This window comes from Protopterus annectens, chromosome 10.part0 (assembly GCF_019279795.1).
Source record: "Protopterus annectens isolate FY-2018-M chromosome 10.part0, PAN1.0, whole genome shotgun sequence".
Classification (NCBI taxonomy): domain Eukaryota; kingdom Metazoa; phylum Chordata; order Ceratodontiformes; family Protopteridae; genus Protopterus; species Protopterus annectens.
In genome coordinates, this window is record NC_056744.1 from 1,415,892,687 (window position 1) to 1,415,916,432 (window position 23,746).

Sequence of the window (23,746 nt, forward strand, 5' to 3'; positions counted from 1 at the left end):
ATGAAGAACATCACTAATTACCACACAATTACATATGCTAGGCCAATTTGCTGGTAATTAAGACAGGGTGCCTACCTGCGCTGCTGGTAACCCAAGACTGATAAGCAGCCCAGTTAATGGAAAGGAGGTAGCACATCATCAGTATGACCTCACTGAGTGGGAAAGGACACTTCACTACAGTAGCACTTTCCAGTGATAACTTTGAGGATCTCTCTGCAGGGTCTTAAAGTATAGTGATAATTCTAGCATTGTCAGCAGGAAAAAGCATGCACTAGATGTGCAGATCTCTATTGTCAGACCTTTACAAAACTGTGGATCTGACTATGTGGTCAGAAAACAGGAGCTGGCCACAAATTTTATAAAGCCACAGGTTCTTTAGTGTTATTCCTTAGTGGCCTGGACTTCAATCCCAAGAACAAATAAACAGACTTCAAGGAGTGCAACAAAGCTATCATTATTGCAATGCATGGAGTTCTCCAACGCCACAAAGACAAAAGCTTATTGCTGATGTAATCAGCTTCATTTTGAGATACTTCATATATTTTTTTTAAATTTGCACATCTTGGACCATTTATTATAAAAAGTAGCACAAGGACTCAGATGACAGGTTTATACAATCGCATTTTTGGAATATAGTAACACAAACTTTTCAAACTCAATGGCTACTCGTTTGTCATATACTCTGACAATTAAACTAGCTAGACACCATATACTTTTGCAAATATCTGGGTAGGACATGATACAAAATACTCAGTGTCTGTGCTGAAGACATTTAAGATGCAAATGTTATCAAAATGTAGCTTTATTAATGGTCATTTAGTGATTGCAACATTTTAGGTTTTCAAAACCTGTCAGCAAAATTAATAAATTCTGGCATCTAAAATGCATGGTATCGAAGTTTGTAAACCTTTAGTGTCAACAAATGTAAATACTATCCATTTCTAAACATACTCATGTATCTTCTATCCTCTATTTACAGACAATGGTATAGTAAAGCTTGTGCATTTCAAAATAAGATATTTAAAAATCATTTTAATATATTACAGTTTACTATACAAACAAAATAGAAATCTTTTAACTCTAGAATACATCCACATAAAGAGTAAATCAGGCTACACTAAAAATAAAACAGATCCTGCTGAAAAAAAGAAAATAAAATGTACATCATCTGTTCTAAAGTGCTACATGACTGTTACCTCTAATAACAAACTTTTCAAACAAAATTTCATCTGCTTATCACATTAAATTGCTAGGTTGCACATGCCCGCTGCCCCAATATGCTTCAATGGAACTTCAACAAATATAAATATTACAAACTCCTCTCTGCAGTCTTCACTTTCAAAGCTTCAGTAGCACAGGTCAGAAGACCTGAACTGAACAAAATAATAAAATATATTTAATCAATAAATACTTAAAATATTATCATATAAAATCAAAAGAACTTGCATCAGTACTACAGTAAATACTTTATCATTTTCTGAAAGGGCTTACATCAGTTCCTGGTAAAGAAACTAGGCACCATCAATAATTATAGGAAAATATGTCATGTCTTCTAAAATCATCACTATTAAACTTGTCCACCATTTTATGATACAAAGTAATGTCCCAAAAGCTGAAGAATAGGCGTACTGAACAAGATTTTAAAAACTGAAGCACGGAGTCTAAATTTTTTTCTGGCCTAATTCATACCATAATAATGGAAATGAGAATGTTGTGATGAGGGATAAGGATTAAGCCAGGCAAGGCTTCCAGAAGCAGATGCTCTAGGTAGCTGACAAAGCAACCACCATACATTTGAAAATGAGGAAAAGTAAAGAATTCTCCTTCCAGTTTTACAGCAACGGTAACATGCCAGCAAAATATCAAGCTGTATTAATCTGTACTTCATCTCTAAGTTATACATAATTAATTCAATAATTTTAGCTAGATTAGCAGCAGTGAGTTGACACATTCTTGTCATGAAATTATGCACTGGAGCAAAGAAAAAATGGTAAAGAAACAACATAACTCAGAAGTAATTCAGCAACCATTTCAGGCAGCAGCTGCAGGCAGATCTTGACTATTTTCTATACCTAAAATATGCTTACCTGGGAAGAAGCCTTGACTAGACAGAGTTAATGTCAACTTATTTATTGTTTTATTTATTTGCAGTTGGTTTACCAGGGTAGTCCATTGGGCCAAAAAGAACCCGTTTTCAATGGAGTCCTGGGGAGAAAAGCTCCAAACAATCAAAGTTACAATAGGTTAAACATGATAATTATACAAGAGTAAAAGATTCAAACAAACAATTACAAAGAACCTTACAGCTAATACAAACTACAGATGAAACTTTTACAAATACAAACTAGTGATGAAGCTTACAGGTGGTACAATCAAAGAAAGAATATTGCAAAGTAATTAATGAGAAGTACAGTTACATATCAGGAATCCTACACGTAAGGGGTACAAGCGTGGTGTATTCTTGTGGATACAATAATAACACTAAGAGTGTATGAGATAGGAGAAATTCTAAGGGAATATTGCAGGTGTAAATAGGGGAAGGAAAGGAAGATGGAATTACCAGTGTTAGTTATGTGGGGTGGAAGCAAGAGCATTCCCACTGGGATACTAGATATGAATGAAGAGATTTTTTGAAAATAAAATGGTTGGAGGTGATACGAATTGATGGAGGTAGGGAGTTCCAGAGGCATGCTAAACCATGTGATAGAAGATTTTTGCCTGGGGGATGAGTTGGTTTGTAGACTTCTAATAGATTTTGGTTGTTAGACCTTAATACTCTATTGGGTAGGTGCATTTTAAGGGTAGAAGACAGGGAGGGACAGAGGGAGGGGTTGAAAATTAGCTTGTAGGCAAAGAGTTAGTTGAGTATAGGTGAGATTTGGGTAGTTCTAGCCAATGTAGATGTTGGAGAGAGGAACAGTGGTGGGTGGAGGACTTGTGGCTGGTAGCAAACTTGGCGATTTTGTTGTAGCAGGAGGAGAGTTGTGTTTTCAGAGAGGACTGTATGTTAGTTAGAAGTGGTGCTCCATAGAGAAGTGAGGGGATAAGAAAGGAAGTAGAAAGAGTGATTTTAGTAGCAGGTGTAAGGTAGTGCTTTTGCCGGTAGAGCATACCAAGTTTTTGATGGGTTTTTTTGAAATTTAGTAGTATATGGGAGTTGAATTTGAGCTGGTTATCAATTTGGACACCAAGTAATTTGGTCTCTGAAACCAGTTCCAGAGGTGTGTTGTTTTGACTAGTAATAGAGAATGTGTTACTATCGAAATAGGTGACTTTAGAGGGGGTGAACACCAATAATTTGGTTTTAGAGGCGTTGAGTGCTAGGTGGTTTCTTTTCATCCATTGTTCTGTGGTTAAAAAAGCGTCTTGAGTAAGCTTGAGGAGTGTAGGGATAGATGAGGCCGAGTAGATAATAGTTGAGTCATCTGCATATTGGATAATGTTTGAGAATGGGATAGAGTTACGGAAATCATTTATGAATATGTTAAAGAGGAGGGGACCTAATATGGAGCCTTGGGGAACTCCGGTTGGGATATTTAGAAATGAGGAGGTTGCCTTTTTCCATTTTACTGTTTGATACCTATTTGATAGGTAGCTGGAGAACCAGTTCAAGGATGAAGGAGATAGGTTAAGTTTTGAGAGTTTCGTTAAAAGCAGGCTGTGTGATATAGTGTCAAAGGCCTGAGAGAGGTCAAGTAGTAGGGTAGAGACAATAAGTCCAGAGTCTCGGGCTTTGTTTACAGTTTCAAGGAAGGAGAGGAGGGCTGTCATAGTGCTGTGGCCAGGTCTGAAACCATGTTGTGTGGGGGTTAGTAGGTGATTATCTAAGAGATGTGGTAGGAGTTGAATTTGGATACACTTTTCTAGGAGTTTAGAGATTGGAGACAGGATAGCGATGGGGCGGAAATTAGTCACACTGTTATTGTTGCCACCTTTATGTAAAGGTATGATAAAGGCCTTTCTCCAGATTTGGGGAACTGTACTTTCCTGGATAGAGCGGTTGATTAGAATGATAATGGGGTAGGCAATTGCATCAGCAGCTATGCTAAGAAAGTAAGAAGGTATGTTATCAGGAGCATTAGTGCATGGCTTTAGTTTCTGAAGGAGTTTTTTTATAGTAGAAGTGGGTATGGGTTTTAATGAGAATAGTGGAGAGTGAGGAGAGGGGGTGTTGGGGGGGGAGAAGATGGGGAGTAAGTGAGAGTAGGAGGAGAGATGGAGGGTGGAAAGTTAGTGGATGAGAGTGAGGGAGTGGTAGCAGCGCAGGGTGGAGAGTGTTGGTATGGGAGGATGGGGGTAGATTGGAGAATGTGGTGTTGTTAGAGAATGAAGAGGTTAATTTGGAAATAGATTCAACAAAGAATGAGTTAAATTGGGTAGCTAAGTCAGTATCAGGGGCGTTGGGGTCCGGGGTGGGGGTGCCTGGTTTGCTGGGGTTAAGTAGAGTAAAGATACCTTTCCAGAATTTTTGAGGATTTGTTTTGTTACTGTTTTGGAGGATGGAGAAGTAGTTTTGTCGATCAGAGATGATGAGCTTTTTTACTTTATTTCTAAGTGTTTTTTATTCGTTATGTAGGAGGGTGGGTCTTATTTTCCAGGTAGTGCGCCCAGACTTTATCTCTGAGACGCATGGTTGCTAGTGTGTATTTGGTAAGCCAAGGGGCAGTATTGATTTTTATTCTCTTTGTCCTTAAGGGAGCATGGATTCTAGCATTTTTAAGAATGATGAGTTGACGTGGGCAACTGCGTTATCTAGAGGTAATGTTTTTAGACAATTCCAGTTTATTGCTTTTAGACAGTTAGAAAACGTTGTTGGGTTAAAGTTTTTTTGGTTACGGACAGTAATACAATGAGTGCGATGTAGGAGTAAGGGGAGACGATGAGTGAAGGTGGGTATGTGGTCACTAAGAGGATCGGGAAGAGTACCACTGTCGGAGAAATAATGGGGATGAGAGACTAAAATCCAATCCAGAATACTGCTGCTAGAGGGTTTTTTTTGAGGGGCATGTAATAGAGTTGATTAGCTGTGAGAAATTATAGAGGTTAATGTTAAGTGGGTTTGTAGGAGACTGAATGGAGGCCCAGTTAATATTCATGTCGCCTAAGATTATGGTTTCATTTCTAATGTTATTGGAGAGCCAGGAAAGGATGTCTTCGAGTGTGGAAATATTATCCCCTGGGGGGATGTATAGGGAAGCTATACATATGTGTTTGTGTTTGTTAACTTGCAGTAGTGTTAAGAGAAGTTCAGCATTATTAAATTGAGGAGTAGGTTTGTTATAGGGGGTAACTGACAGGGAGGATGAGTAGAGGAGAGCTACTCCTCCCCCTTTTTTGTGGGGCCTGTCTTTTCTAATGATAGAATAGTTTGGTGGAGTTATTTCAGAGTCTTTTATATGGGGTTTTAACCATGTTTCTGAGATGGATAAGATGTCAGGTTTATTATGTATGAGCCAGGCATGGAGGTTTGGGATTTTGTTAACTATACTTTGGGAGTTTAAAGAAGTTAGTAATATGCTCTTGTCTGTAATGGTTGAGGTGGGGGGGCCTGGGTTAGGATGGATATCACCTGATATTAGACTGGTAATCAGGTGCAGGATTGCGTTAGAGAGGTAATTGGACAGTTTAGAGAAAAGATTAGATTCTATTGTGATTATGAAGGATTTGCCAGTTACTATGGAGGTAGATTGTTTATGAGTGGTGACTAGTTTATATGGATAAAGTAGAAGTTTTTTTATAGGAAATAGATGGGGAGAAATTGGTGTGTTAGAGTATGAGAGAGAGGAGGTAAGGTGGTTAGTTACATGGAAGGATTGTGAGTGGTAGGAATTACTGGGTTGGGTGACGTAATGAAAACATGTTAAGTTAAGAAGTAGAGGTAGTAAAAAAGGAGATGAATGAGGACTTTGAGAGCATTTTGAGTTGTGGGTAATTAGAGGTGCTAAGTTGATGTTGAAGAAAATGTAGAAATGAGAGAGGTTTATATGTAGAGGATCTGGTAAGTACTTAAATAGTGCTAAGGAATAGATAGTTGTGTAAGGATTTGCTGGGGATTTATGTAAGAACCTATGTCAGAAACTTTAGAGCACAGGTGATAGCAAGCTTATCATGAGCAGGGATACTACAGGAAGAAAAATGAAGCTTTAAACATTTTCTTAAAAAATGTTTATGGCTTGCTGATGACAGAAATGCAACATCTACAAACTATGGCAAGGGTATTCTAGGACAAGTTATGGCATGCAAACATAGGAGTTGTTTCCCAATTTCTTACTGTTCTACTAAAAATTAGTTATATTTCCACTTGAATGCATATTTTTCTTGTTATCTGATTGTATAATATTTTTAGATAGGACTCGAAGCATTTTGGGAAATGATTAAGCAACTCAGCAGCTAAACATTACATCTAAAATAAGCTAAATTGTGCTGTCTATGAAATGCACCCTGCTGCTCCATAACAAACAGCAAATGGGAAATATAGTTAGTTGCAAGTCTTAACCTTGACAAGCAAACGTCAGAATTTAAGTCCGTCAGAATATAATACGAATTGCATGAATGCATGCCATACGACAAAATCTATACAAGAATAAACTCATTTGCAATACGGCTTTCTCTAATTACGTGTTCCTGAAGAAGTAAAATCAACTCAAGCTCTTTATTCTTTCTGAAAAATCATTGGCTGTTCACTGTGAGACATCTAATTATTTTTGAACAAGCTGGCATAATATTTATTTATATTTATTGCTGGGATGGTGCATTCATCAATATTGACTAATTTCAGGCTTAGCCCAGGTCACATTAAAAGTCACCAGGGATATTTTCTTTTCAAAGTTTTAATCACAAAGCCTCTGCTAAATGGAAATTATGGAGATGCAGCTATTCTCCAAGCATTAAAAAAATTTCAAATTCAGCACAAATGGAGTACTTTAAGCTCCTCTAGATTATTGAGGTACTGCATATGCTTGGTGTATTGGCTCGCATTGCTTTCTTTCTGATCTAATCACATTTCTGGATGAACAAATAAAATATTTTCACTGTCTGGGGAATTAGCATATCAGTTCAAAATGAACTAAACACCATGCGTATTATCTGCAAATCAGTTTATGGCTTTGGAAAATACTAAAACTTGAATGGTTAAAGTAGTAAAACATCAAGCTGACAATACTGCATACTGCCCGATTCATAAAAAAGACCACACAGCAATAACTTCTGCAATTAGCCGAGTTTCTCCTACACAGGATACCAATTCCCTTCTCCAAAAAGATGTAATGTAATTAAGGCAAACAGTGACAGCATTTTAAATTAGAAGTCATATGCCAAGCAGCAATAGTAAAGGTTGGAAGCCCTGAAATTACATATCTAAAAAGGGTGACTATGTATACCGGTGTTTTACTTACGGCAAAAGTAACAGCTGTAGAGCACAACCTGGGCTTTAACTTAGACCACGAGCCCAGTAAAGAAATGTACACAAAACTAACAGGGATCACTTTTTCTTAAAATCATCAACAGATATGTATAAACTTAACTATAAAATTAAAAAGCCACATATAAAAAAATAGAAAAAAGCTAACATATAAACCATTTTATAAGTGCAATAATGGGTGTTATATGGAACTAAAGGACTTCCAAGGGTACAGGGAGCCTACACTAGTTCTATCAAGCTTTGAAACACCTGTGGGCACTAGAATTCCCTGGCCATCCAGCTGGGCATTAATGCTTATATAGGGTGCACACATGTGATGATAAAATAATACATACCGACAAAACTAAGTTATGTACTCACCATACATTACATCTGTGTAGCCCATTTATATTCTTCTTCAATTGATCATTTTCTAATCCGACTTGGCCGCTTCTTCCAAATCCATGGATCCAACTCTCGAGCTCCTCTTTTTACTCGTAATGCCCTATCTGCCTAACATACCTTAGATTTTTGCTGCCCTTAGTAGACAATGAATAATACACCTTAAGAGAACTTAAAAAGGAATAGATTAAAGGAAAAGAACTGGTGCTCAAAGCAAGAAACGTAGCTCCAAAAATGATATCCCTTAGGTTTCTCCACGAGAAAGGGAGGAAGATTAGGGTGGGCAGGAAGTTGAGAAAGAATGAAAACAGATGACACGAATGTAGCGTTGTGGTGTGTATATAGCTTATCTGATGATGTCATTTCCATTCATCCCTCAACTGATGGGATGTTGTCCCCAGCTAGATGAACCTTGGGTCATCTTCATGGAGGAATATTTTGGAGTACTGCACAGCCAAAAGCAGTCGTTTTCCTAGAAACTAAATCCAAATTGGAATCAACAACTAACCAAGTGGTAGGTGCACAAATTACATCTATGAAAGTTCTAGTCCAAAAGGCTGAGGATACAGCCACAGGGCTTGTGGAATGAGCTCTATAGGCTTAGGCAAGGACAACCATTTTTTACTATAGACAAAAGACATGTAATTAGTTAACCATTTAGGGTCAGACTAACTTTAGAAACAATCAAGTCCAAACTTTTAGGTAAGAAGGATACAACCAACTGGTCAGTCTTGCAGAAATCTTTTGTCCAATGGAGATAAAACCGAAGCTGCCTATGCATATCCAAAAGATGGAACGTGTACTCCTCCTTAGTTGAAAATTTTGGAAAGAAAATTGGGAAGTTAATGACATAGTTGACAGCAGACTTAGAAGCTGCATTAGGCAAAAAAAAAAAAAGATAGGTTGTTTCATAAGGAAATCTTTTCTTTGTGGAAAACCAGGTAAGGAGGTTTGGAGGACAGAGCCTGGAGCTCAGACATAGATGATGCAAAAGCAATTAGGAATATGTTTTTCCAAGAAAAAACTTAAGGTCTGACTTGGCTGAAGTTTCAAAAGGGCCTTAGGTCAGGCTTTGAAGCAGGATAGTTAAATCCCAAAGAGTAGTAGGATCCTTTACTGGAGGCCTTAGCAAAAAAGTTCTTTTGAGAAAGGCTTTGCATAATCTAGAAGAAGAGAAGGAAGAATTATTTTCACCTAAATGGAAGTTTGAAATGGCAGCCAACTGAACCTTAATGGTAGAAAAACAAGTCCCTTCATTGAAAACTGAAGCTAAAAACATAAGTACAGCTGGTACAGGGGCAGAAAAAGAGTCCAAACCTCTCAAGGGCCCAGAAAGCAAATCTCTTCCACTTACTTTTGTAACCTTTTCTAGCAGAAGTCTTTTGAGAAGTTAAGATAAATGCCAACCAGGTATTTAACTATCCTGCTATGAGAAAGCAGTCAAACGGGCTTGCCCATTCCCACACACTCACTGCTTCTTGACATAGCAGGTAAGATCTGGTTCCTCCCTGTTTGTTGATGAACCAGACTACAGACATTTTGTCCATCTGAATAGCAATTGTCCAGGAGAGGACAGCATCTTGAAAGGCCTGCAAGGCTAGGAGGACTGCTCACATTTCTAGGAGACTGATATGCATCTTATCCTATTCTGCGGACTATGTACATTTGACTTTTCTTCCCAAGTAGTGCCCCCCAACCCAGTTGGGAGACATCTGTGGTCACTGTGGCCATGGGTAGGGGAAGAATAAAAGGACAGCCTTGAGAATTTTTTCTGAGTGAAGCCACCACAGAAGATATTTCTTACAGGACTGTGTGATTTTGAATGGGGTGGACGAAGGCTGTTGAAGAATTGACCACTGTACTGCTAGAGTCCATTGCAGAATCCACATGTGAAACCTAGCTAAAGGAACTAGGGTGATTGCTACTGCCATGGATCCCAAGGCCTGTGCAATTAGTCGTGCTTGGAGAGAAGGATGTGAGACCTCTTTCTTGACCTGGGATCTTACTGTATGAATTAGTGTTGGAGAAAGAGAATCTGAGTGACGGTGTCTAGACAAGCACCTGTGAACTCCAGATGCTGCACAGGTGTGATTTGTAATTTGTCGTAATTCACTGTGATGCCAAGGTGACAACACAGATGGAGCAAGTAATCTTTTGCCTACAGAAGTAGGGGCAGTTAGGAGCCAGTCATCTAGTTACAGAAACACTCAGAATCCCAGGTCTCAGGTGAGTTGCAACTACGGCTATGCATTTGATGAACATGATGAAGGCTGTGGTGAGGCCAAAGGGCAGTGCTAGTAATGACCGGCTCTTAGTGAAAAATTCAGATATCTTTCTGAGCGCCTGTTCACATTGATGTGATAGCAAGCATCCTGAAGATCTATTGAGCACATCCAAATGTTCTTTCTCATAGGGGTGAAATGGACTGAACCATGACCATCTGGAACTCTGAATATTTCACATATTGGTTTAGTTTGCTGAGATCCGGGATGGGTCTCAAGTCCCCGGTCTTCATTAGCACTAAGAAGAATGCTGAGTAGGTTCCAGATCCTAACTGGTATGGGGGAAAATCCTGGATGACTAAGAGCAGCTCTAGTATTTTTAATGCTGCCATCTCCCTCTGATTGGGTGGAACAACAAGGATTCATTTCATTCTTACAGTGGGAATTTGAAAAAAAATGGTATACTATAACCTCTGGATATAATTTGCTGCAACCAAGGATCTTTATGATGGATGCCCAGGCTTTTGGTGAAGAGACAAATGCCTCCAGATGGCAACAGTCAGGCAACCTTTCAGGAGTGCTAGTAGGATTTGTATGAGAAGGAATCTCAAACACTGATTCTGCAGACCACCTCTGCCACAAGGGCTGCATCTTTTAATAGAGTTTCTCTCTCTACCTCTGGAAGAACTCTCTCCTCAATGAGTCTTGGAAAGGACCATGGGATTTGAGGAATCTCATCTTTCTACCTCCTCGGCGATTCCAGGAAAAGCTTCTCTGAGGAGTACAAAAATGGATTCCTATGGCAGATAAGGTCTATTTATCTCTTCTGTTCACTTCTGGAGAGCATTTATTTTACTTTCAGGCTAAATAGTGAAGATCCATCAAATGCAGCATTGCTGAATGAAGACCTGAAGGGATCTGTAAATTCACACAGGTGCAGCCAGTCATGTCTCCTAATGGCTATGTCTAAACCGGCTGTCCGTGAGGTACGCTCTGCAGCACAGGATATAAACTTCTTGGATGCTTTAGCTATACACTGAAGGGTGGCCAGTTGTGAAGAGACTATTTTAGTCCTCTCCGAACATGGACCCAAAAATAGATCTGGAGAGCTCTTTAGTCAAATCTCTTTGCAATCTTGTGAAATGTGACAAATAATTCAACCACCCCACAGCAAAGTTCTCTGAAGCATAAACATGCTTACCGAATCTGTCCAAGGCCCTAGATTCCCTGTTAGGGAGATGGACAGAAGAGCTCTGCTCTGTAAGTTGTTTCTTGGTGGGTGCTGCCACAACCATGGCCTCAACAGGGACTCTCTTGCTCCAATGTATCCTGTCCTTTGGGGGGTGGTGATACACATTTATCTGGATGCTTAGGGATGGGCTCCACAGTATCAGTTTCCTTCCATGCCCAGGGAGAGACAGAGATGAGGTCGGTAAGTTCATCAGCTGGGGGGGGGGGGGTCACCCAAGATGTAGCTGGGCCAGACCAGAAAGCCTCCAGGAACACAAACTCCTCTTGAGAAGGGATGTCGAAACACAAACCACCTTTTTGCTTCTGGAGTTCAAGTACGCCTCCAAAGGAGATGTCTTTAGGTAGAGAGCTGAGGGACCCTTCCCCTTCATTGAAATCAGTGTCTTCAGTGAGCGATTCCATAGGGGAATCTAACAGTCTCCTTTTAACACACTCTCTTCTGAGGGACCTCATCAGTGGGATGGGCTGGTGAAGTGTCGAAATGAAAGGGGCTTCCCAAGGAACTGACTGGAGACTTGAACAGACTGGCTGTCCCATTGGAATAGAAGAACAAGGTTCAGAGGAAAGACCCAAAGGTGGTAAAGATGTGTGATCTGAGGGGGGTAGAAATGCCTTTTCTCTAGGTAAAGTGAAGGCCCTCCTCACAACCTCAAAGGCAGAGTACCTAGGACAGACTGAAGCTGGTGGTATTAGAGATGAGGTTTTCTGTACCCTGACCCATGAATCCTTCAAGGGCCTCCAGCAAGGACGACTCTGACAATTCCGGAGTCAACCTGGGCCCCCCTGAATCTGACACTGATGCTTTGGATTTGAGACTCCTCCTCCAAAAGGGTCATAGCCAGACAGCTAAGGGAAGTGACCAGAGTCAAAGAACATTTCCAACATGGACACTCCCAGTGATCTCTAAGCCGAGGGCTTTGAAACCGCAGGACTGATTGGAGGAGGACAGACTAAAGGAAGACTTGTGATGGCAGGCTCACAAATCCATTGGGAGACAGATATGGAATTATCCCTATCTGGATCTGAGCTCTGATGAATTTCATCATCATCCTATCCACTTTAGCCTCGGACAAGCTCTTGGTGGGCCTAAGTGAGAAGCTGGTAGGCCTGGCCTGTCTGGCCTGTTTGTGTGATGACTCCTGTAAAAATGGAGGAGGGGGGTGAAACAAGTATTGAATCCAGTGAACAACAAGGTGAACGGATCCAAGGAGATTTTGTTTTTGAAGCGGTACAATGCATGGCAGTCAGACCAGATTTTAAATCTTTAATGGTGACTCTAGGGATGGAGCCAAGGATGTTGTAGGATTTGGAGACCTCTTCTTGGTACCCTTCACTTTGGAAGATGTGTTGGGCTTCCCCTTTGATTTTTTGGAGGGGGTTTGAACTCCAGATGAAACTGAAATAAAAGAAGGCCCTTCAAAACTAACTTGTTTCATCTGTCAGTAAGTGCACTGGCGTTGAATCCAGCACAGACAGAACATTCCAATTTTAAACAAGTAGCAACCAAGAAATAGGTAATTCTCAGTGGGCATCCGAGTTGGGTAATTTGTGTCCACAGGAAATGCAGTTATTGAAACTAGTTGGCTTGTCTGCCATACTGGACAACAATATGTTGTACACCAAAAGTAATGGCAAAGGAAATATATATTTTTTTTATTACAAGGAAAATACAGACACTGATGGTAAAAAATATTCTGAAGTGGGAACAGAGCGATAAAAGGGAAAGAAAAAGGAAAGGCCAATGTACCAACAATGGTACTAGCAAGAAATAGTGAAGGTTCAGTAGAAATGAAAGAAAGGACCTGAAGAAAGGAACATAACTTCGAAAACTCTGACTTAAGGGAGGAAGGTGAAGAAAAGCTTAAGGGATATCCTGCTAAGAAAACATAGGCTGGCGGGACCTTATGGGTAAAGGGAGGAGCTCGAGAGTTGGACTCTAGAATCCGGAAGAAACGGACAAGTAGGATCTGAAACCCATCAGTTGAGGAACAAATGAAAATGACAAGATAGATCATATGTTACACGGTAGACATTCTTATATAACCAGCACTGAAGATGAAACTGGTAGTGAGAAGAATGGCAATATGTGAATGCCAGCTGTCGCTGTAATTTCTGAGTAATGCAACCTAAGTAAATGGCAGTCAAAATCATATGGATTAAAACTAAGATTTTTTTCTTAAACTACTGAAAAATAGTGGCAAGAACCTACTAGGCTTTAGATTCAAATAATCTGCAAGGGTAAAATAGTCCAGTTCAACAAACTACTTGTAAAAGAAAGTGGATAACAGCTGCCAAATGCATTTGGCCATGCCTGTTCAAAGACATGTACTAGGCACATGTCCTGCAATCTACTGAAGAACTTAGTCCAATTTCCAAACTGCCCCAAAGCACTGTCTGGTTAAGTGACTTGCTCAAGGTCACACAGTAGGCAAATGAAAGCTGAGAAAATCAAGGACTGGACTGCTGGAAGCAGCTGATTAACATCTCATAGCCTTAATCTGCTGTGCAACCACCAACTGCTCTGAATTGGGAGAAATACAAATCTGCGCAGCCAACATACAAGGGGTGTCAGGATCAAAATACATCAGTAACAGAAAGAGTCAAGGAGGCTTGAAATTAACATATGAAAAAGGCAAATGTTTCCTACATACATGTGCAGATTATGATAAAACTAACAGCAACTGTACAGCACATTCAGAGTTGCATTCATTTACCTAGAAATATGTGTGACTGAAACCCAGGCCAACTCCTGGCTTCCAAGCCCAAAGAGAAGCACTAGTGGAAGCCAATTGTGTGCTCCATACAGGCCAAAGAATTTTAAGAAAAAAATAAAGAAATGAAATAAGACTGACAATACGCAGTACTTAATCAGATATTAGATTAAGTCAGTATTCTAACTCTGTAAGTACCTTTAAATACCAAGTCAAAATAACTTGCACTTTGATTTAAAAAAGTAGGTGATAATACTATGCTAAGAACAGGTGATAGAGAAGTCTCTAAAATAAGTACATATTATTTCCGTCATTGCACTTTAGTCTACTAGTTTTTCAATATAAGAGTAGCTTGTCTGTAGCAGCTGACAGTCACTTTTATTGAATTTTGTTTGCGCAAATGTTGAACTAAATGAAATTCCCAAATAGGCAACAGTAGTGGATACTCTACTTCCATAACTCCATCACTTAACAGGCCTAGTGATGGGGTTACGAAGGAATATTTGGCTAGTGTTAAGGTTTGGGTTATGGAGTGCTGTGTGCTTTGTGAGGAGTATGGTGGCTTCACCCACCCCAAAAAATAGTGTTGATAATTTTAATATTGAGTTTTGTGTACTTAGGGAATGTATGTTTGAACAATTTATTAACAAAGTGGACTGTTTCCAGATAAGTGTCCAACATCCAAACAATGCCCCAATGGATTTCACTCCTTTTTCTGTTGCTAGCATTTTATGTGGCCAGTTACACATGGACAATAAAACCTGGTTGCAAGGTCAGTTTCTAGGGACTTGCTTGGTTCAAGCTAGTCTGATATAATGTATGAAGTGATAAAAGAACAGTGTTGTTAGAAATCTACTTGGCTCATGAAATATGTACTACTGCATTATAATACTCACAAAAACATATCACATTTATCTATAACAATGAGCAACAGAAAGAAACTGGTAAACAAAATTAAGCATTCCTTAAACTGAACAAGCAGATTTTTCTGTTGGAGAATGTTAGAGAAATGTCCAATTTTATAACATTTCAACACAATAAACAAATGATATACTAAAAGTCAAAAGGCAAGCTAGCATTAATTACAGTTAAATAGCCTGCTTTGTTTTCATCTTACTTTTGCAAAGATGAAGAACATTATGTCAAGTAAAAGCATTTTTTGTCATGCTAAATGGGGTGAAGAAGTGAAGACATGTAGGCATATTTTTCTTTCAAACTGCAAACCACAGCTGATGAAAAAGAGATGTGCAAAGCAAAAAATTAATCAGAACTGAATGTGTCGTACACTTTGTTCAGGTAAAGGACACACACACACACACACACACACACACACACACACACACACACACACTATAACCTTTTCCAGAAAGAAGCATGATGATGACAACACAAAGCCAAGGAATATTCAGCACAGCTGTCTTCTTAATAAAACAAGGGAGAGCATGGAAACAGCAGCAAATAAGCAAAGGCTTAATTATGCCTACGTTAGTCTAGATGGGACCAGAGAAGTACAGTATGCAAGTCTCAGTGCACTGTAGAGAGGTATGCTGTTCTCAAGGACGTCAGTCCTCTCCGGCTACATATTAAGACTACAAAGCATTTTAATGGAGGTGGTGGTTATGTTTAACCAAGAACAACAATGTACATGAGCTAGGACACTAAACACAAGGTGCAACAGAAGGCAAAAGCCTACTCATTCAGCAGTTTTCACATGTGAAACTGAACAATGTCCTAAGTATGGACACATTAGAAAAAGCTCTGCATAGCAGAACAAAAATTCTATGGACAAGAGTCCCTTTTCATGACAGTGTGTTTTAAACGCACAGAACTGATATTATAATATTCATCAGGTAAAGCAGAAATTGATGGCACTGCTCTTGTATTCAGTTCACGTGCATATTGCACTCCATCATATAGAGTGGTTTCATTCTTTGGTCTTGAACTGCTGCAGCTGCAACAAAAACAATGCACAATTACAAAAGATATTCTAAGTCAAACAGTAAAGCAAGCTCACTCAAAGAGTCAAGTACATTATTCAAAGCATTGCATTAGGTAAGTAGCCATTTTACTTAGAAAGGAATGGACACTAGCTGTCCTCCATCTAAACAAAGTCATTGAACATAACAGATACTTACTCACTATACTGTATGAACTTTGAGAGAGTAATTTACCAAGCGGACAAGCCACTGCTGATATTTCCAATCACCATTTAAGGTATTTTTTTTTCCTTTTCCTATTCCTCAGTCAGGGTATTGCACCTCTCGCTGACACGCTGGAACAGAAGGTACAGCTCCTGTCACTGACAGTTCACTCCATCCACTGAGTAAGGATAATAAGTATAACAGGAAAACAAGGTAAAATGCAAAGACATACAAGTCTATAAATGCTTGACATACAGGGAACTTAAAAAGAAGTTGCTGGACAAAGAGGTCATTCACATACAGGGAAAAGCAGAATAACATGCAACCACTGTGGATGACTCATCCACAGAGTAAGAGTACATATTTGACATAATAAATAGACAATCCACGAACCAAGAAGCTGCACAAACCAATAACTTAGAAATGTCCAAAAGCCACAGGACCCGGAGCCAAGTTAAAATCCAAGTAAACTTTAATACTTTGCAACCAACAAATACATAAAACCAAGAGCTTTCACCCAGCCTCTGCCAGGCTTTCTCAAGGACCGAATACTATTGCACTCCATAGCTCATCATTTAAATACCCCATTTCAACATCAGCTGGTCAACAATTAATTACTGTCAATCAACATAACCATAATCAATTAATTCAAATAAAACATGAACATTAAAAATCTAATTTATCATATTAAAACCATTCGAGTCAATTATATAGCCCCCTCCAGAATACCTTAAAGCCTAGCTTTCCTCAGTTTTGAAACTGGACCAATGGTTATGTTATCATTTAATCCAGGGGACCTAGTAGCATCTAGTTTGAGCTGCCAATAAAGTTCACAGTATTCCAACCGTGTCTCCCAGCTTCCTCCTCTTATTTCAGGGGTGATTTGTTCTAATACCATAAACTTTAACTTCATATCCTTGCACTTTTGAGGCGACCAAAAAAACTCTCTTGCACCAAAGTCCTCCGACAAGTAACAAAAATATCCAAAAATATCCAAAAACAAGCAAGCAAAGAACATCCACGTGGAATAAAATACCATAAAACTATTTTCACAGATGAGCGCTTTCAGGCCATATGCCCTTCGTCAGATAACACACAATCTAAAACATCACAAATTTAAAATAAGTAACAACCTATCATTTCAGTAAATCACCCTCCTTTTCTTAAGGATAGGTTTTAAAGGTAGAAAGCCATTAATGCCAGGTGATCTGTCTGCTCCTAGTCTCACTATCCATCTGGTTTCAGCACATTCTGTTTCATTAACCAAATTACCTCCCCTCCAAACACTAGGGAACAATTTAACAAATGAAGGTGTTGAAGGTAATCTCGGCACCTTCAGGGACAAACTGTATGCTCTGAAAAGCAAGCAACTTGAGATAGATTATTTAAGGGAATGTGTGCGAGTAAAGCATACGAAGGTTTGCGTTTTTATAAATTCCCAAATAATGTTCAGCCGGGAACTGTTTTTTTATGACAAGTTATGTATAAATTTTGATAATGCTGGTTTGGAAATGCTGAATTTAATGATTTTAGAATATGAGAGTAAAACGGAATCATTATTAAAGGAACTGAATGTTTTGAATGAAAAAATGATTAAGGACAGGGAATTTAGTAGTATAAAAAGGGATTATGAGAAAATGTTTGTTGAAGTGGATCAATTTTGTAATAAAATGTTAAGTTTAAAAATAAAAAAGTTGGACAGGGATTTACAAGAATACAGGGAGGGGAAGGCCTACCTGAACCCCATTAGAGGAAATACAGGACAAGTTAACATGGACACATTCCCTGGTAGGGTGGAGGAAGAGACCAAATTAAATGTTGAATATTTGAACAACACAGTGGATCCACCTAGAAGTGAAAGGTTAGCTGAAAGAAATAGGAAACATTCGGTTCAGGATTTTCAACATCCCCCCAACAGAGGGGGGAAGGGGTTAAGGCAACAACAACAGAGGTGGAGCAATTTCCACAACCGAACATAGAAGTAGGAATAACTCCCCTAAATGTGGAACTGTACCCTAAGAAACAAATTATTTACAGGAAGGAGAATTTTTCTATTTTTAATTATACTGAGTTGATTCCCATGCAGGAATATTTTAGCTTGTTTTCAAAAGGGCTTTATTTTGTTCCCCTCAAAACAGTTAATGTTACTAAGACAATAGTGGACCTAAAAATGTTTTTAAGACAGTTAAATTTGAAAATATTTTTTAAAGGTAAACCTAAATCTGACCAAAAGCTAACCAGGACAAGCACTTTCAATCCACCCACCCACCCTATTTTGAATATATTTGGGGAACTAGTGGAGAAAGATTTGAGACACATGGGAACTGATTCGCAACAGGTCCAGTTTAGTAATTTAGAGCCAAAGGAATGGGACTTGATGGAATTATTGAAAAAAAGAACATTGCAGAATTATAAAACCAGATAAGGGGGGGGGGGTGGTGTTAATGTACTAAGTAGACTATGATGCTCACATTTATGAAATGCTACAAGATGTGGAGCAATATGAAGTAACATCTAAGAATGAAATCAACATAGCCCACTCCAAGATTAACTATTTGTTGTATGACCATTTATTACAAGGGGTTATCAACGAGAGTTTATACAATTTTTTATATGTGGACAAGCCCAAGATCCCAGTTATTTTCGGGATACCAAAAACGCACAAAGGGTTGGAACAATTGAAGTTCAGACCAATAGTGGCAGGTTTGGGTGGCATCACAGAACCATTAGCTAAATTCATTGATGAAAAACTCAAGGAATTTGTGTCCACAATTGAACATATTTGTAAGGACTCTTGGGAATTTTTAAAAGAGATTGATCATGCATGGTTTGATACACAACTTTGGATGGTGACCATAGATTGTGGTAGAATTGTTCCCTAGTATCCCGCACCAAATAGGATTAGAATGGTTTGGAGAGGTTTTGAGTAAGGAAACAGGTTTAGACAGCAGGAATATTAATTTGATGGTGGAGTTTATGGAAATAATACTGGACAATAATTTTGTTATTCAATGGTGAATTTTACAGACAGAGAAAAGGGGTTGTGATGGGGACCCCTTGTGCTACAGTTTATGCTAATGTAGTTTTACACCACTGGGAACAAAATTATGTGCTTAATAGCCCATGGAAGAGGAGTATTAGATTTTATAGACGATATTTGGACGGTATATGCCTACTATGGACCAGCACAAAAGATGAATTTGAAATGTTTATACAGTATATTAACTCTAGTACCAACTTTTTAAGATTCACTTATAACATTGATTTAAATGAATTGCATTATTTAGATATTAAACTAATGAAAGACTACAGTCATTTTAGGTTTCAATCACAAATATTTAGGAAGCCTACTTTTTCTAATGCATATTTACACTTTAACAGTCGACACCCTTTCTATCAAAAAAAAGGGTATTATTAAAGGACAGCTGATTAGAGCTTCAAGGATGTCTAGTTCGTTGGAAAGTTTTAATAAGGAAACAGACATCTTTAGAGGATTATTTCTGGAAAAAGGATATCCTGAATATTTAATTGACAATATGATTCAAGAAGTTAGGGATAAAAGAGAAAAAAAATATCCACCCTTATTATGGTTAGGTAATATATCGACCCATAAGGAACAAAGTAAGAATTTTGAGGCTGAAAACAATAAATTTGTATATACATTTTCTAGTAAGGCACAGGAAATAGAAGCTATTATTTTAAAGTATTGGCCGATTTTGGGGGTAAATGAAGAATTGAATGAATTATTTTTGGGGAACCCCCACTTTATAAGAAAAAGAGGGGTCAATTTAAAAACTGTTTGAAAGGAAGGAAAATGTTAAGAGCAATAAGAGTAAAATGGGTACATATAATTGCAATCATTGTAATCAATGTGCTGCTATGTTAAATCAGGGTACACTTCACTTACCTCAGAGAAAATTCACGGTTAGATCTAATAATTATTATAACTGTGCATCAAAGGAAGTGGTGTACTTGGGGGGTCTGTACAGTTTGCTTAGGTTTTTACATCGGCAAAACGGAAAGACCCCTAAGAAGAAGAGTGTATAAACATTTTTATGACATTTCCAGAGGTAAGGAAACTAATGTTTTCTTTAAACATTCCCCAAAGTGCAAGGATATGAAGTTAAAGTTTATGGTATTAGAACAAATCACCCCTGAAATAAGAGGAGGAAGCTGTGAGACACAGTTGGAATACCGTGAACTTTATTGGCAGCTCAAACTAGATGCTACTAGGTCCCCAGGATTAAATTATAACATAAACATTGGTCCAGTTTTAAAACTGAGGAAAACTAGGCTTTAAGGTATTCTGGAGGGGGCTATATAATTGACTCGAATGGTTTTAATATGATAAATTAGATTTTTAATGTTCATGTTTTATTTGAATTAGTTATGTTGATGGACAGTAATTAATTGTTGACCAGCTGATGTTGAAATGGGGTATTTAAATGATGAGCTATGGAGTGCAATAGTATTCATTCCTTGAGAAAGCCTGGCAGAGACCGGGTGAAAGCGCTTGGTTTTATGTATTTGTTGGTTGCAAAGTATTAAAGTTTAGTTAGATTTTAACTTGGCTCCGGGTCCTGTGGCTTTTGGACATTTCCAAATAAATAGACAATGTTGGGAAGACTCAAGTAGTACAACAAAACTCTCCCTGAGGCTAGAGATGAAGAAAAGTCACACAGCAAAACCTCATGTGAAATCTTTTTTCCCCCCAACAAACATGTTTATTAAATTTTCACACATGACATAGGCAATCTTACATTTGTACAAATGAAAAACAAACATGACACCACTTTAGTTGCAAACAGTATAGACCATAGCACCACTGAAACAGCTGTAGTTGCAAATATTATACATCACTTATAATCTAGCCAGACAGTTAGTTAAGCATTATATGGCTCATTCAAATCCTGCCTCTTAAACCTCGTTCCTGCTCTGCATATACTGTTCCCACAATTCCCATTTTTTCCTATGTAGTTTGCTCCCTCCCTTTTCTAAAGATCCCAATTCCAATGATTTTATCTCTGTTACTACATTCACTACTTCTAGTAAAGTTGGTCCAGATTTTGATTTCCATTTTCTAGTAATTGCTTTTTTGGCAGCCACCATAATTAGACTCGGCAAGGCTTTAATATTTCTAGGCAATTCCGATTCTGTATCATAAGTCAAAAAAAATCATCTCCCAAGTCAATCCAATCTGCTCATCCAGAATCTCTGACAAAGTGGTCTGCAGGGAATCCCTAAAGTCTGCCAGCTCATTACACTCCCAAAAATATGTACCTCCTTCTTGCCCGTCACACCTCCAACACTGAGGAAAATTTATTTTGTGTCTACCTGGGGTATAAAAATACCTATGTAAACACTTCCAGGCAAAGATATTAAAACTTCTAGACGTTGTTGCATTTTTGGGAGATATACATATATCTTCCCATTGTCTCTTTGTGAATTGCTTATCCAGTCTCTTACCAATCTTTTCTAAGGTCCTCTGATTAACTCTTATAATTAGCATGCAGTATTTTATATGCTTTACCAATTATTCCTTTTTTAACAGCAGCTTCTGTTCTAGATTCTATTAAAAACTCTACCAGTGCTGGTATTTCATTCAGGAGCACCCTCTTTCTTTCTCTTTGCCTATACTCTGATATCAATCCTTGATAGGGAAGCAATCTCTAACCTGTAGTCCAAATAAATTCTTAGCCTCTTCCCATTCTATTACCTTTCCCTTTCTAGTCATTTGCTCCCAATACCTTGGTTCCTTTGCCAGTTTTCTCCAATAAATTCCAGCCCCCTCTTGCCTGTTATCTGTATCCCTGACCACAGTCATCCCTATCGGCAAAATATATTTTCTCTATTCTCGTACTGGTTTGGTTCTTAGAATACTCCCTGCAATTTTATGAATATAATACTCTGCATGATTTTTGTTGTTCTCCTTAAGAGTCTGCATCCAAAATCCCAATCTCTCCTTATTTCTTGAGCTTCCTCCCTGTATCAGCATCATTCCCTTCCACTTTGAATTATAGTTTTCTGCTTGTACTATGTAGAAGAGCCTTAACTGAGTTGCTCTAAAATATCCCCTCAAATTGTGTAATCCTAGTCCGCTGTGTTCTATTTGAATAATCAGCTTATTCCACTTGAACCTTGGTGTCTTCCCTTCCCAGATAAAATCCTTCAACTCTTTTTTAAATGTTAGCCACAGCTTCTTGTCTGGTTGATAAAAATATGTCTGACCTGTGTATAAGAGTAAAGGGACTAAACACATTTTAAAGGCTTGTATCTCAGTATCCATAGCCATATAACAAAGCTTCCAATTTTTCAACTGTTGTATTATCTTCTGTTTAGTCTCTTCCTACATATCCTTAGCTGCCACAATGGAGTCATTTCTAATTCATGCTCCTAAATATTTCATTTTATCATGTCCCCATAAATATGAATATTGTTGGACCAAACTCATGTCAAATCCTGTCCTAACAATGAAATTGCAAAGGAAGCCCAACTCTAGGAATCAAAGTCCAAGCCCAAGTATTTGGAAAGGTGGGACAATGACCAAACATATACAGAACAAATGTCAGCAGCACGCAGATACAGTCGTTTTATTTAAGAACAAACACATTAACAAATTAAACAAATAATTATTACACAAATGTCTATGTCAGTTATTACTGTATTTATTACTAGAATGCAGTCTGGCATTTGGCTCAGTGGGTTAAGGAGATTCTAATGACCTGTTTCCAGTGGTCCAGTGGTGCAAGGTTTGATTCCCTCAGCATCCAATTTCCTAACTGTGTAACTCTGAGTGAGTCAACCAACCAGCCATTGCTCCCGGGATGAGTCTGAAAAATGTCCATGGAGATAAGTACTCTACCCCACAAAAAATACAAATAAAAATAAAGATTCATTAAACAGTAAAGCATTATAAATTAGTCACAAAACAGAGGGTAATATTGCCTCTATTAATAAATTCAATTTTACCTAGCACTTGTATTTTTTGGTTTTGTTAATTTTCATCTTAACAGCAGATATTTATTTTTAAGACACACTAGTGACAGTATTTAGAAACTCTGTAAATGAAGCAGTATCCTCATTTTCCCATTTTTTATAGTAATTTTCCTGTCTACTGTTAATAAGATCTAGAGAAGTGGGTACAAAAGCTTGGGAACACATCCAGGATTTGCAGCATTAAACATCAAAGTTTTAGTTAATGTAATTTAACAGACCAAAATAATTAAAAGAAAGACTAATATTTTTCCCTAAAAAGTTGCACAACTTTACTATCATAAACAGTTTGCTGCCATCAGCTTTAAGAACATGCATCTCCAGCAATTAATGTCTTCCTTTTTATATATAATTTCAGTTTTATGTGGAATGATGAATAATACATGTAATGATGTACTTTTTAAGACATTAAGTCGGTATCCTAATGTACTGTAATTAGTTTCAGCTCATTGGTGATTCCCAAAGTTATCTTTGATATAACATTTACAGTTCCACCAAAGAAACTCAAAACACCACAGTGGAAATCACGAATAACGCTGCTCAGTCCCAATTAATATAAAAACAGATTTAATATAAAAAATAGATTTGCTAAAAGGTTAAGCGCTTTCGTCTATGTACTAGACTTCT

At 38.2% G+C, this 23,746-nt stretch overlaps 1 protein-coding gene across 1 annotated transcript in view; it reads right to left on the reverse strand.

Annotated features, from left to right (window-relative positions):
• Positions 1–5,407: 5,407 nt before the first annotated feature.
• Positions 5,408–23,746, reverse strand: part of LOC122814292 (SSX family member 2 interacting protein) — a 1,175,977-nt gene continuing 1,157,638 nt past the window's right edge. The window contains exon 11 of the mRNA XM_044086880.1: positions 5,408–15,936. Within this exon, the coding sequence (XP_043942815.1) occupies positions 15,765–15,936 (172 nt within the window). The 3' untranslated portion in view covers positions 5,408–15,764. The remainder of the gene's footprint in view (positions 15,937–23,746) is intronic.